General features: G+C 40.6%; 1 protein-coding gene across 1 annotated transcript in view; it reads right to left on the bottom strand.

Annotated features, from left to right (window-relative positions):
* Positions 1–6,321: 6,321 nt before the first annotated feature.
* Positions 6,322–14,980, bottom strand: part of LOC308090308 (scavenger receptor cysteine-rich domain-containing protein DMBT1-like) — a 38,725-nt gene continuing 30,066 nt past the window's right edge. The window contains exons 9-19 of the mRNA XM_080435431.1: positions 14,462–14,560; positions 14,266–14,292; positions 13,239–13,400; positions 12,943–13,050; positions 12,286–12,555; positions 10,463–10,573; positions 9,475–9,490; positions 9,282–9,373; positions 9,043–9,093; positions 6,766–6,813; positions 6,322–6,579 (exon numbers count right to left, since the gene is read on the bottom strand). Coding sequence (XP_080291557.1) covers positions 6,530–6,579; positions 6,766–6,813; positions 9,043–9,093; positions 9,282–9,373; positions 9,475–9,490; positions 10,463–10,573; positions 12,286–12,555; positions 12,943–13,050; positions 13,239–13,400; positions 14,266–14,292; positions 14,462–14,560 — 1,034 coding nt within the window. The 3' untranslated portion in view covers positions 6,322–6,529. The remainder of the gene's footprint in view (positions 6,580–6,765; positions 6,814–9,042; positions 9,094–9,281; positions 9,374–9,474; positions 9,491–10,462; positions 10,574–12,285; positions 12,556–12,942; positions 13,051–13,238; positions 13,401–14,265; positions 14,293–14,461; positions 14,561–14,980) is intronic.

The raw sequence follows: 14,980 nt of genomic DNA, 5'->3' as shown, positions 1-14,980 counted from the left end.
CACACACACACACACTCACACACACACACACACACACACACACACACACACACACACACACACACACACACACACACACACACACACACACACACACGCACGCGCACACGCGAGCAGTGATGGAAGAAGTACTCCAATGTTTTACTTAAGTAAAAGTATCAATACCACAATGTAGAAATACTCTGTTACGAGTAAAAGTCCAGTATTCAAAATTGACTTGAGTTCAAGTACAAAAGTATTGGAATTAAAATATAGTTTAAGTACCAAACGTAAAAGTAGTCATCACGCAGAAGGTCCCATTTCACAGGTTTTCAAATGTATAACATGTATACAAATCTTTTGAAAATAGCAGATACAAGCTCACAATCGGCTATTTTCAAATGGCCCAAATGAGTGGAGTAAAAGGACAATATTTTCCTCTGAAATGTAGTGGAGTGGAAGTAAAAGTACTGAAAACTGGAAATACTCCAGTAAAAAGTAAAAAAAAAATACCAAAAATGTTTACAATATTGTACTATACTTTAGTAAATGTACTTAGATACTTTACACCACTGTACACACAACTAAATATGGAATTAAGGGTAGTGTTTACCGGTGAGTTGAAGTCCTCCTGTGAGACACACGTCCCGAACAGACAGAGCCACAGCACCGCGAGGAAGACCCTTCTGCCGGACCACCAGAACACACTGTCCCACCAAGAGCTCATGTTCCCAGTGCTAAACGCCACCAAGAGCAGAGCTCAGCGCTAAACGCCACCAAGAGCAGAGCTCAGTGCTAAACGCCACCAAGAGCAGAGCTCAGTGCTAAACGCCACCAAGAGCAGAGCTCAGCGCTAAACGCCACCAAGAGCAGAGCTCAGTGCTAAACGCCACCAAGAGCAGAGCTCAGTGCTAAACGCCACCAAGAGCAGAGCTCAGTGCTAAATGCCACCAAGAGCAGAGCTCAGCGCTAAACGCCAGCCGGTGGGATTCAAATGAAAAAACTAAAACAGGTAGAGATGAACAACCAGACAGAGTTGGTTGTTCAACAACCAGAAAGCTCTGGAAGTTGTTAACTCTATTAATGGGGACATAGGGCTGTGGATCGGTGAAGTAAACATGACCGCAGTGAGGGTCACTGACCACGAGACCAAAGCCTCAGACAGACACTTTGCTCACCCTCACCACATCGTCATCCCCACATCATCCAACAATGCAAAAGGTGGCGTTTTAGTTGTCCTGAAAGGCTCTTTCGGGACTATAACTAAAAGTAGCCGATCGACAAGCTCACATCGTGTTGCAATTGAGATGGTTCTGGGATGAGTTGGACTTCAGAGTACAAAGAAAAGCAGCCAACCAACCGATAATAGTCAAATAGCTTATGTATAAAATAGGGCTAAAGTGGTTAATGTATATTTCAAAATATCATAATTTACATAAAAGTAACTAGTAACTAAGGTTTGTGTGTGTGTGTGTGTGTGTGTGTGTGTGTGTGTGTGTGTGTGTGTGTGTGTGTGTGTGTGTGTGTGTGTGTGTGTGTGTGTGTGTGTGTGTGTGTGTGTGTGTGTGTGTGTGTGTGTGTGTGTGTGTGTGTGTGTGGTGCATGTGGTTTGTAATGAGTGATTAAACCCTTTGTGACTTGAAATGGTCAGACTGAAATCTGATGTGTGGCCGCCATCTGGTGGCCATCAGCACACACTACATGTGATGTTGCCCTGCCTGGAGGATATTATGGATGTGTTACAATCTGTTTCACATTTTAAATCATTTCATTCTTAATGGATGCCCTGGCTGTCTATTGCTTATTATTATTATTATTATTATTATTATTATTTATTATTATTATTATTATTATTATTATTATTATTATTATTATCTCATATGTATTGTGATTTGTTTATAAATGTAGGTAAGGTAAGTGAAATCTTTTTGGATGAAATAAAAAGTTTTAAGCCATTCTACACTATGTCGTCCAATGTTATCACCATTAAAAAATGCCATGCTACAAATATAATCCTATGTTTAAAAAAACATAGGAAATACTCCAGTAAAGTATAAATACCTCATAATTTTACTTAAGTACGGTACTTAAGTAAATGTCCTTAGTTACTTTACACCTCTGCCACTGCGTGCATGTAAATAAAGTGTTACTTCAATGATACAATGCTGCTTTGAACTACACTTTATCATCAATCTGAACAGTGATTAGATGTATGTTAACATGACTCTGTGGTTACATATAGAACTGCTACCCTGTATTTACTGTTAGAGATCATGTTATGTATAGAAATGTTACACTGTATTTACTGTTGAAGCTTAGATATCAAGGAATGCAAGTGTCTTTAATAATAAACTTTATTTTCAAAGCGCTGTTGTAAGGTTAAAAGCGATACAAAAACATCTTACAAACTCAGCAAGATATAAGGAAATACAAAAACACTAAAGTAAAAATTGTAGGATACATCAATTCAAAACAAATTGTAATAAAAAACATAACAATTCATACAATGCAATGAATTAAGCATAGATAAATGGCAATACAATATACAGTATGAAAAGACTTCACATAAGTGACAGAAGTTTTTTATTTAAAAGAAGACAGTGTCTTCCTGATCTAAGACTTAGATATTGAATATTGTTTGAATATTCTCATGTTTATTGTGATTTATTTACACATTTAATTTTAACTTGCGTTGATGCAAAGCACTTTGTAACTCTGCTTTTGAAAAGGTGCCTCATCAGTAAAAGTTCCACCTGAAACAGTGGCCTGTGTTCACACTGGTTTGAAATTTCTCTTTTATTCAAATATGCAAATTGTCTCATTAAAAGTAGGGTAGGTGAAATAGGTTTTTGTTAAAAAAAAAACATTTTAATGTTTTTTTGTTGAAAGGTTAAAGCACTATCTGATGCACTTCTGATGTAACCATTGTGGTCCAATGTAAAAAACATAAACAAATATCATGCTACACTATGTCGCCAATGTAAAAAAAAAAACATTTTAAAAATACCATGCTACATAGTGATGTGCGGGTCGGGTTTTTTCATGACCCGCCCCGCCCCAACCCGCGACGGAACGCGACCCGCCTCAACCCGCCCCGCGAACCCATATATAAATCTATGGCTCAACCCGCCCCGCGACCCGCGGTGGGAATATATATATATATTATATAGCGCTCTTTTAAGTACCCAAAGTCCCTTTAAATGTCTACAGTAGCACAACATTGTCATGGGCTGAATAAACAAGCATGTTGGTCAAAATAGTTTTTTTTTTTTTTTTTTTTCGTGGAGAGCGGCTGACCCGCTCACCCTCAGCCCGCATAATTTTCTCTGAAATCCTGACTCGACCTACCCGCGCCGCGGGTTGACCCGCGGGTCCCGCGGGTTACGGGTCGACCCGCTCATCACTAATGCTACACTATGTCGCCAATGTAAAAAAAAAAACATTTTAAAAATACCATGCTACACTATGTCGCCAATGTAAAAAAAAAACTTTTTAAAAATACCATGCTACACTATGTCGCCAATGTAAAAAGAAAACTTTTTAAAAATACTGCGTTCATGATTTGAGGCATTTAGTTCAATCCTGCAAACTTTGGAAGCCAACCTTAGCCAATCAGGATGGAATATGGAAAATAAGACAGATCCGTGTTGATCACATGACTACAGAGATACTGTGTAATGATTTGCGTGATATTTGGATACAATCTGTAGGAGTAATATCAAAAAATGCATTTTGCACAAATAGGCCTCCTGGTGGCGCTATAACAGGCCAATCTGAAAAATTTGGGCCAGAGGTTCTGAATTGGTATCCAGGGAGTGTGTGTGCACAGTTTCGCAGCGGCCGGGCCAACGGTGCCGGAGATTAGTCGCTCACAGACAGATGGACGGACGGACGGACGGACGGACGGACACACGGACGGACGGACGGACGGACAGGGGGTAAAACATACTCTCTCGCCATGCCTTTCGGCCTGGCGGAGACAATAAATGCCATGCTACATTATCTCATACACACAGAGCCACAGCACCGTGAGGAAGACCCTTCTGCCGGACCATGTAAAACAAAAAACATTAAAAAAATGCCATGCTACACTATCTCATACAATGTAAAAATAACAACATAAAAAATGCCATGCTACACTATCTCATACAATGTAAAAAAGAATACATAAAAAATGCCATGCTACACTATCTATCTTTACAATTGGATTGTTACCTCTCGCCGCTGACGCCACACTCCATTCATTTGGATCTCTCGCCGCTGACGCCATACCCACTCCATTGATTTGGACTAAACACAACAACTACATATCACATGTCACCACAACACTAGCCACAACACTAGCCACAACGTGCGCGATGAATTTACGGGTGGCGTAGGGTACTTCTCATTGCTCACAACACATTTGCCTCCTCGGAACATGATTAATTCTACTCACCACATTACGACCACAGCGGACGGGGAAACACTTTAGCACCGTTTACCGTGAGCACCACCGAACGCCGACGGCCACAGCTGAAGTAACACGAAGCGGCGGCCATTGAAATCTCTGCATCGCCACAACAACAACAATCAACCCCCGCTCTTGCTTACCTTTTTGTTTGGTCATGTCTCTATCCCACCACACTCAAGCTAATATGTCCATCCTCTCCGTGCCATGCAAATCCCAAACGATACATTATTAGTTACCCGCGCCAGCCTCTAACAGTCACCCGAACCGACTCGGCAGCAGGGATGCCATGTCGGAGTTAGGATGCCAATTTGGAGAAAAACAAGCGCCAGAAACAAGCAAGGAGGTTCATGAAAAAACAAAAGCCACAGGGAGCAAGACGGTGGATCTATATGGGGTCTGAAGGGGTCCGCGATGTTTCGCGCAGCTCCCAAGACTCCCAGGTGTCCCCCATGTATTTTTTTCCTTTTTTTTGTTTTTTTATTACTTAATACATACAGACAGAGGGACACGGAGGGACCAACACACACTCTAGTCTCATACAATGTAAACATTAACAACATAAAAAATGCCATGCTACACTACCTCATACAATGTAAAAATAACAACATAAAAAACGCCATGCTACACTATCTCATACAATGTGAAAATAGCAACATAAAAAACGCCATGCTACACTATCAAGGGTGTCAGACTCATGTTGGGGAAGGGGCCTGATTGGGCAACTCTTCTTCATGCTGACTGAACCAGTTGAGCACACGCAAACACATGTCATGCACACGTCTGTGCACACTGCCTTTGCAGACGTGCATGTTTTCTCCATTCTTTTTCAACCTTCTCTCATGTGTCTCTGTTACTAGTACACAACGTTTCACTTGACACATTTTTAAGATTTCCCTGCAAGCATTACTTTCATCATCATTTGGCTCAAACAAGGGGTTACATTTGTTCTCCTGCTATGCCACAAAAAATGTGTAACGCCCTACCAACAGTCATAAAGGAGTGTAAATCCCTACTCTCCTTCAAAACCGCTCTAAAAGAGCACTTACAGGTGGCTGCAATTCTAAACTGGCCCCTGTAAAAAGTCAAAGCCTACAAAGTCTGCAAAGAGGAGAACTGAAGTGCATGCTCTGGGACCAACACATTGTTGGTGGGACAGATTGGAGGGTTGAGTGGAGTGGTGTTAACTACTGTGTTGTGTCCCCACAACAAGCTGAAAGCTAGGCCAGTGGTTCACACACTTTTTAGCTCGATAACCAAAACTGAAATTTGATTTCTCTCCGGGACCCAAACTAGTGAAAATAGCCGATCTACAAGATCTTGTAAATCAGCTATTTTCACAACTTCTTAAAATGTTTTTTTTTTCTTTTTTGGGATAGAAGTTTGGATAGTCACATTTTCTATTGGGAGGGATGGCCAGCCGGCCGGCTGACCACGGCCACGGCCACAGCACTCGGACTCAGACATAACCATAAACAAACCCGATACGCCCATAGGCATGTCACTGTCACTGCCAAAATTCTAGATATGAGGGTAAAACATTTTTAAATCTTTTGGGGTAAAAAAAAGAACCAGCGACCCATAATTTCTTTCCTGTGGCCCAAAAATGGGTCCCGACCCACTGTTTGGGAAACACTGTGCTAGACAGTGGCAGTGAGATAAGCTGTCATACAGATACTTATAGGCTAATAAATGGCAGTGAATCATTGTCTTAATTTCCCCCAAATATTCTCATGGGACAGATTGCACACCACCAGTTTCTACTCTACTGCTTTAGAATAAAAATATGATGAACATAATTATGCTTATCGTTGCTGTCGGGCAGAAACCTTGTATATCCATATTTTAACTTTTTTTTTTTTTTTTCATAAATGAATGGGATACTTCTTCATACATCGGTGTCACAAAGTAGCAAGAATAGAAGATCTACAAGCTCAAAACGGGTCTCTGTGCGATGCGTTTTGAGCTTGTAGATCTGCTACTTTTGCTACTTTTGAATTTGAATTCTGAAAACCAACAGTTTTTGACAGTTTTGAGGTTTCCACCCGGCAGCAACGACATTGCAATACCTCCATATCTATTATCAAAGAGTTTCATGATTCACACATTTGCATAAACTTCATCATCTTCACTTTTAGCTCTTGAAGAGTCTGTAAATGAAACATGAGTTGAAAGTTAGTTTTGTCCAGAGTTTTGTCGTTCACTGAGTTCAATTCCCCTTCCATCTTAATAAGCCACATACAGTAGATATCTCTGCTTACTGGATATTTAAACTTGACAACATATGAATAACTCTGAACAGCAGTACGAGAACATTTAAACAGTATATACTGTACCATTGTCATCATCAGATCCATGCAATGCGTCAGAGACGCTTGGGTTGCCTAGAGGTAAACACAAACACAATAAATTGGACAAAGAGGTTATTGTATTATATTAAACATGGTTTTGATCGTTAATTATTCTGCCAATTAGTAGGAAAAACAAACCTAGACTATTTTTGCATAATCATCATAATCGTTTCCATTTTGAAAAATGTTCACGCATTTTCAAATATTATAAAATAATTACAGAAATAGCTGATCTACAAGCTTACAACGTGTCACAAAGTGACACGTTGTAAGCTTGTGGATCAGCTATTTTAGCTATTTTTACATGTATAAAGTTATTAAATATGTCAATAATTTATTTGTATATTTAAGTTATTTGTCATGTCTTCCCTGTGTATTTTTGGGCGGTGAAACCGCCCCTATATGTGAGGTTTGGACATCGACATTCGCTGCACTGTGATTTGCCACCATTGTACCCCCCCACCTATTGTACCCCCCCAACCCTGCGCTGTGATTGGCCACCATTGTACCCCCCTAACCCTGCACCGTGATTGGCCACCATTGTACACTATATGGTGGCCAATTCAGGACTATTCAGGACTGTGATTGGCTAGTGAACACATGACACATGTGCATAGCCCTATAAATAGGACTATGCACTTAAAAAAAACACATTTATTGTTTTTTTTGGGCGGTGAAACGGCCCCTATATGTGAGGTTTGGATATTTGCACACCAAATCCTGCGCTGTGATTGGCCACCAGTGTACCCCCCTAACCCTGCACCGTGATTGGCCAATCACAGTCTATTCAGGACTGTGATTGGCTAGGGAAACATGACACATGTGCATAGCCCTATAAATAGGACTATGCACTTAAAAAAAACACATTTATGGATTTTTGGGCGGTGAAACCGCCCCTATAAGTGAGATTTGGAAAAATGTACATTTTCCTGCGCTGTGATCTGGGCCCAGGAAATTAGTAGAATTATCCTGCGCTGTGATTGGCCAATCACAGCCTATTCAGGACTGTGATTGGCCAGTGTCACATGACACATGTGCATAGCCCTATATAAGCAACCATAACTTGAAAAAAACCAAATTTTGGTTTTTTTCAAGTTATGGTTCTGTCCATCATAAAGAGTGTTTCAATAAATGTATTTATCCTTTGTACATGATTGATCGACTCCATTCAGTATTGTGATTAGCTAGCAAGACACCGCCCACTTCACACAGGGTGTGATTTTTTTAAAGGAATTGTGATTCAGTATTGTGATTAGCTAGCAAGACACCGCCCACTTCACACTGGGTGTGATTTTTAAGTTAGGGGTGTACAATGGTTGGTCCACAATATTACTTTTTGAACTTCCATCACTGTGATGACCACTGTGACCACACCGCACACTTCACACTGGGTGTGATTTTTTTATTATGAATCCCAAATGGCAAACAGAAAAAAAATGTATTCATACGTTCCAATGTTCAAAGCCAAACACACAATTAAATCGTTAATGCTAATTATTTGAGTTACAATTAATCGCTTAAATTTGTAATCGTGACAACCCTACTTATGTTTGGCTATAAATGACTGAATCATTTTATACTTTATGTCAGGGGTTTTCAACAGGGGTCCGGGACCTCTAGGGGGTCCTCAGAGTTACTACAGGGGGGGCAACCAAATGTTTACATTAATCACTTGAACCCTAGCATCCCTATTCCGAGGAGAACTTTATCCAAAAATAGCAGATCTACAAGCTCACAGCGCCTCGCGCTGCGATGCATTGTGAGCTTGTAGATCAGCTATTTTCAGCAAAGAGGTTTGGTGTAGATGGGGAAAAGAGCAGACCAAGTACAGAGCCAAAGGTGAAGACGGTTATTATTGACGGTTTAAGTGGTTAAATGACTGAAATTACACATTAACATAAATCCAACATTGATGGATAAAGCAAGTTTATGAAGCTATCCATGAAATCTATGAAAAAGTTGAATCTGCAACACAATTTTATACAATATGTAGGTCATACAGACTGTATGACCGGAAACATTTGAAAATTGTGGGAGGCAACAGTCTGGCCAGGTGAGACTACTATAGTGACTTCATGGGACAGGATGTGACCAAATGGCGAAGTTTGACGTGACAGGGTTTCCCTTCGCCCCACGCCACACGCCCTCAACCCACTGAGAGGTTATACTGTGCTCAGCAGGAGCACTAAAACATTTGATATCAAATCAAGTGATTCATCTGAACCTGAAAACTATTGCACTCCCAATAAAAGTATACTTTACCATTCTCAGAGTCATCAGAGTGCTGGATTACGCCATAGACGTTTGTGTCGCCTAAAGGTAAACAAATAACCATTAATGTCATGATTATTAGGGAAAACAAACTCTACATGTGTCTGACAGACTTTAATGTGCTTCCAAAAAGGACATGCATTGTTTAATGAATCATGATTATTATTTTTTTATTTGAAGTTATAAAAGTTAGGAGTTGCTTAACCAACACCATTGGTTGAAGGACTGACCGTGCTGCAGTGGGCAGTACAAATCATCAGGAGCTCCACTTTGATTGGTCATCTGGTATGCAGCAGAGCCCTGATTGATTCCCTGAGACGGTCTGTAATAAATAAATACATAAATGAATGAATGAAGTATAAATCAGGATGGAATGTACTGCTGTCATGTTGATGAGTAGACAGAGATCACTAATGTACTTACCGGACACAACATGGATCTGTAAATACAAATAAAAGAGTCTACATTAATCTTTGAATCTTTAAATTACTGTAGTATGAATTATGTACAATTGTAGATGTTTCATAATATTTCACTGGCACCGGAGTGCTTGGATGCATTTATTTTTCTTTCTTATTTATTTATACCGATGTGAAACATTTGAGGCAGACCTTCCTTGGACTACTGGGAGTAATGCGTGCAAAATGTCACGGCAATCGGACGCTCTTAATCTAATTATCTTCACAGTGTCTCAAAACCCCACACCATCAAGACAATATTGGACAATACACTGTTAAACTTCTCACTGTGTTCGTACAGAATGCACTAAACAGTTGTAAGATGCAATGCAAAACAGTCAATTGGCTAGAATGCACTGTGTACAATTCCCATTTATATTGACACAGTTGTTCAGTGGGTAAAACATTGCATGCAACATACTATGTACAATAAGCATTGTGTTTGTCCTAAAGATTGAATCAATCATGAGTGGTAACAGTGCACTGTTACTACTGTATATGACAGAAATGGAGCAACTTGCATGTGTGAGGTGAGCGCATGGTGGGGATGGAGGGAGCGGGCAGGGTGGAGAGAATGGATGTCCAATGACAGTCAAGTAGAATTTGACTGTGTTGTATTGGCAATTGATTGTGCAGCAATGACAGAAATGTAAAATAAAACACTACAATACATGTACTAATAGATACAATAATTCAATCACCATTTTGATGATGTTTTTTGTTAGGTAGTTAGTTGTTAGGTAGGTTACTTTGCACAGGTAATATAGTGTTAGGAGAAAGGATTTTACCATTTTGGGGAATGCGCTTACTTTGGATAAGTAGGTTATAGTTTCAGGAAATGCTTACAACCTAGTGTTTGGCTCCAGATTGTGCAGAACACTGCTAGTCTACTACTACTCCTACATATGTTGTGTGTGTGCGCGTGTGTAGGTGCGTGTGTATCATTGACATACCTCTGCATATCTTCCAGAGACACAAACCCAGAATCAGCAGGAAGATGGAGACTCCAGCACCAATCAGAGGGTAGACATATGGAGGCACAGAGATAGATGCAGAGTCTGATCCTAGAACAGAATGAGAATTTGAAGAACTGTGAATCTCTTTGAAATATCAAATATTTAAATTCTGACTTAGCTGGTATTTACAGATTTACATTTTGAAGAGTAGGGCAGATCAGATTGGGCTTATATTTAGCCCCCACAAGCTAGAGTGAGGATGTCAATCAGACATGCAGAGTGGTTAAGGCGCATTCCACGCTGGCTCTATTGCCTAAAGTTGATTCCCGGGCTGGGCGAACCTTTGCTGCATGTCATTCCCGAACTCTCTCTCCCTGTTTCCTGTCTCTTTGTAACTATCAATAAAGTCAAGAACAACAATAACTTAAAGGAGCATGAAACTTCCTTTTTTAAATTATATTTCAGAATATAAAACAACGCAATTGTAGGTGTGGTCAGTCATCAAGGTGGGTGGTGTGAGGGGAGGGGGCAGAACGGAGTGTGGAATAGTTGACACGTTACTTGACAACCCAGAAAGATTGTATGGAGGAAGATGCTGATTTTGATACCAAAATATCAGCAGTTGAAGGTTTAAAATTACTAAAGACTGAGCAACTATGGAATATTTACTATTTAAAATGTATACTTTCTTTACAAACAAGCTACCAGAGATGAACATCCACTGTCTATGTACTTCTCTTCCCCGTAAAGCGCTGTCCTCCCGGCCACAGAAACCTGAGGCTCCACGTCGAAGCGGAGCTGAAGCCGGTATAGAACCTACAACTGTGTTACTGCTGCTCTGCCTGAATTCATTACTTAAAGGAGAAATCCGGACATTTTAAGTGTTATCTTTGATGTGTCGTTACTCACCTACAGACGTAAAAAGTGGCGTTGTTTTTTTCCAGAGATTCCCCTGTCGTCATTTTTTCAACCCCCTCCGTTGTCATAATGGGAGCGCGTGGCTTAGGGAAATTCGTCTATTATAACCGATGCAAAGTTATTTTTTTCTCTACTACTACTCATTGTAGAGTCTCATGATAGTCAAACATGCGCCGAACGATTTAACACTGGTTGCTTGTTTCTCTACCTGGCAACACCAAGTTGCCAGGTTCTGGGAGAGAAACAAGCAACTAGCGTTAGCTCGTTCGGCATTAGCGGTAGCCTCTCAGGAACTTTCAGCGCATGTTTGACTATCATGAGACTCTACAATGAGTAGTAGTAGAGAAAAAAATTACTTTGCATCGGTTATAATAGACGAATTTCCCTAAGCCACGCGCTCCCATTATGCCAACGGAGGGGGTTGAAAAAATTACGACAGGGGAATCTCTGGAAAAAAACAACGCCACTTTTTACGTCGGTAGGTGAGTAACGACACATCAAAGATAACACTTAAAATGTCCGGATTTCTCCTTTAAGTTGTGTGATGAGAGAGAGACAAGACAAGACAATTGAGAGCATAGAGTCAGCTTGTCAAACTCTGTAAGACCGGTGAAAGCACGCATCATAAACAAAAAACATATCAATATCCTATATTAAAATTGGGTGGATGGCACACTGGTGCTCCGATCCACACCAAACTTGGCACACACACTGTTCAGGGGTCTGCCATGACAATAGTCAGGCCAGGGCCACATGTGTATACCTGTTAACATCTAAAATAAATGGTTTAGGTTTTCATGCCCCTTTAAAGAAAAACAACACATAATATAAATCACAAAAAAGAAGCATTGCTTCTAGGGGGATTTTAAACTCTAGTCTATTTATTTAGTATTATTGCATACCTATCTCATCAATCACATCGATCCAGCTCTCTGGTGACTTTCCAAGGTCAGAGATGTTACACTTGTAGACTCCTTCATTAGACTTGTACACATTGTGGATGGTCATCTGTCCTGTAGACTCAGACCTGATGAGGGATCCGTCTTTATAGAAATCAGCTGGGAGGTCAGAGGTTATGTTACCAGTTGTCTTGTTTTTTGACAGGCAGCGGAGTGTGATATCACTTCCCTCCATCACAGGAAGTACAGGACTCTCCAGGATCACACGTCTACCTATAGAACCAACAGTAGGTTGAGTTATGAACATGTGATGGTTGGTGGCTCCACAACCATAGATGTCATCAGCCAATAAACATCATTCACATGCACTGATATTAGTATAGGGCCAGTGGTTGTCACTCTTCTTTTTTTTCAAAGACCCCCATAACTCTCAGCTAATTCTGAGTTGTGTAGATCAGTGGTTCTCAAAGTGGGGACCGGGGACCTTTGGGGGGGGGGGGGGGGGGGGTAAGGTTCAGTGGAACATAATCAGAGCTGTGCTGATATACAGTATAAAAGAACAACCTCGAGTATGATGTTTATTTTATACAACAGTTGTACTATAAATAAATTGACATGATAAATATATTGATTATATTGATGTAATTATATTGACAGTACCATAGATCAGAATGTAGATGGACCGGCTGACTTCTCCTGATTCTGACTGACACCAATACACTCCATCGTCATAATAATCATACCCCTGGCTGATGATACAGGATCCTCCTACACAGAGTCAAAGTGAAAAGAAAGAGGGTTTGATTCAGTTGAATGCCATCCATCCATCCATCCATCCATCCATCCATCCATCCATCCATCCATCCATCCATCCATCCATCCATCCATCCATCCATCCATCCATCCATCCATCCACCCATCCATCCATCCATCCATCCATCCACATATATACATACCTCTGATGATTCCCCATTCATTGTTGCAGGTTTCATTCTTCCTCCTCCAGGTATTTCTTTTCACAGACCATCCTGGTACAGGGTTCCCTTCTACCTCACAGCTCAGTGAAATGGACTCACCTCGAAAGAACTGACACCTTTCAGGACTGACTCTCAGAGACACTGGAATAAGAGAGAGAAGGGGGGACAGAGAGAGAGGGTGTGAGAGAGAGACATAGAGCGAGAGAGAAACGGAGAGAGAGAGAGAGAGAGAGAGAGAGAGAGAGAGAGAGAGAGAGAGAGAGAGAGAGAGAGAGAGAGAGAGAGAGAGAGAGAGAGAGATTTCTAAGCCTCAAGCACTGTACTAATACATTCTTTAGAAAAATTGTTCAATTGTGTTCATATTTTAAAATGCAAACAATGTCTAGCTAACATGACTTTATACTTATATGTCATGTGGTGGGATTTCCACAATAGTAATTAATTAATTATTTGATTATTACTTATTCATTCACATATTGGTGTTCAAAGTAATCTGCTTTTGCCCTATAGTCACTGCAGTCACGTGTTGTGACCCACTACCATATAAGGGAGGTGGGTCACTAATGATGTCACCTGATGAAGGCCAACTGTGGCCGAAACGTTGTGTACCCTGTAATGTCTGTGTGTTTTAAGTAAACTGACACACTGAGGAACAAAGCTGTGCAGACTTTTATTCTTTTTAATTATTTAGGGGTCTGCCATGAAAATATCCACACCCCAAAAAATCAATTGCGCACATATTGCCCACTACAGCAGTGTTTAATACTTCAAATGTCCAAAACTCACTCTGATCAGTGCAATATAGGGCTGGATTTGAAAATCTAGTTTCCTATATTGACTTTTTATGAATACATAACATTTATACATTCATTTATTTGTTGAGGTGGGTTGTGGTGGGTTTTAAAATCCCTGAATTAACATTTATTGTGTATTAACAAAGTGGTTGGAACACATCAGATGACTTGTCTCACACTACCCATAATGCAATACATTAAAGTTGTCTTACCGTTTGTTTGATCGAGGCCATTCAGCACTGTGGAGAGAGAGAGAGAGAGAGAGAGAGAGAGAGAGAGAGAGAGAGAGAGAGAGAGAGAGAGAGAGAGAGAGAGAGAGATGCACACCAGAGACAAACGATTAATGAGAGCTTTATGTAGTGAAACCAGATACATTGATTATATTAATGTAATCATATAGATTTTTACCGGAGATGTAGATGGAGCGGCCAAATTCTCCTGATTCAGACTGACACCAATACTCCCCAGTGTCCCAAAATGTCAGCAACGCAATGCTACAGGATGCTTCTACAACACAATGAAAATAAAGGATTTCAATTAAAAACCATGTCTGTCTGTCTGTCTGTCTGTCTGTCTGTCTGTCTGTCTGTCTGTCTGTCTGTCTGTCTGTCTGTCTGTCTGTCTGTCTGTCTGTCTGTCTGTCTGTCTGTCTGTCTGTCTGTCTGTGTGTCTGTCTGTCTGTCTGTCTGTCTGTCTGTCTGTCTGTCTGTGTGTCTGTCTGTCTGTCTGTCTGTCTGTCTGTCTGTCTGTCTGTCTGTCTGTCTGTCTGTCTGTCTGTCTGTCTGTCTGTATGCATGTATTAGTCCAAATTTCCAAAATGGCATATCTCGATATGTGTGCCAAATATCTCGATATCGATACAATATATTATATATTTATTTTCCCCGAGACCCCTGTGTGTGTAATGAGGCGATCTCCGTGAGGACG

Source organism: Gymnoscopelus braueri (genome assembly GCF_963280865.1).
Source record: "Gymnoscopelus braueri genome assembly, chromosome: 8".
Classification (NCBI taxonomy): Eukaryota; Metazoa; Chordata; class Actinopteri; order Myctophiformes; family Myctophidae; genus Gymnoscopelus; species Gymnoscopelus braueri.
Note: the sequence above shows the minus strand (reverse complement) of the source record. Positions and strands in the feature narration are given on the sequence as shown.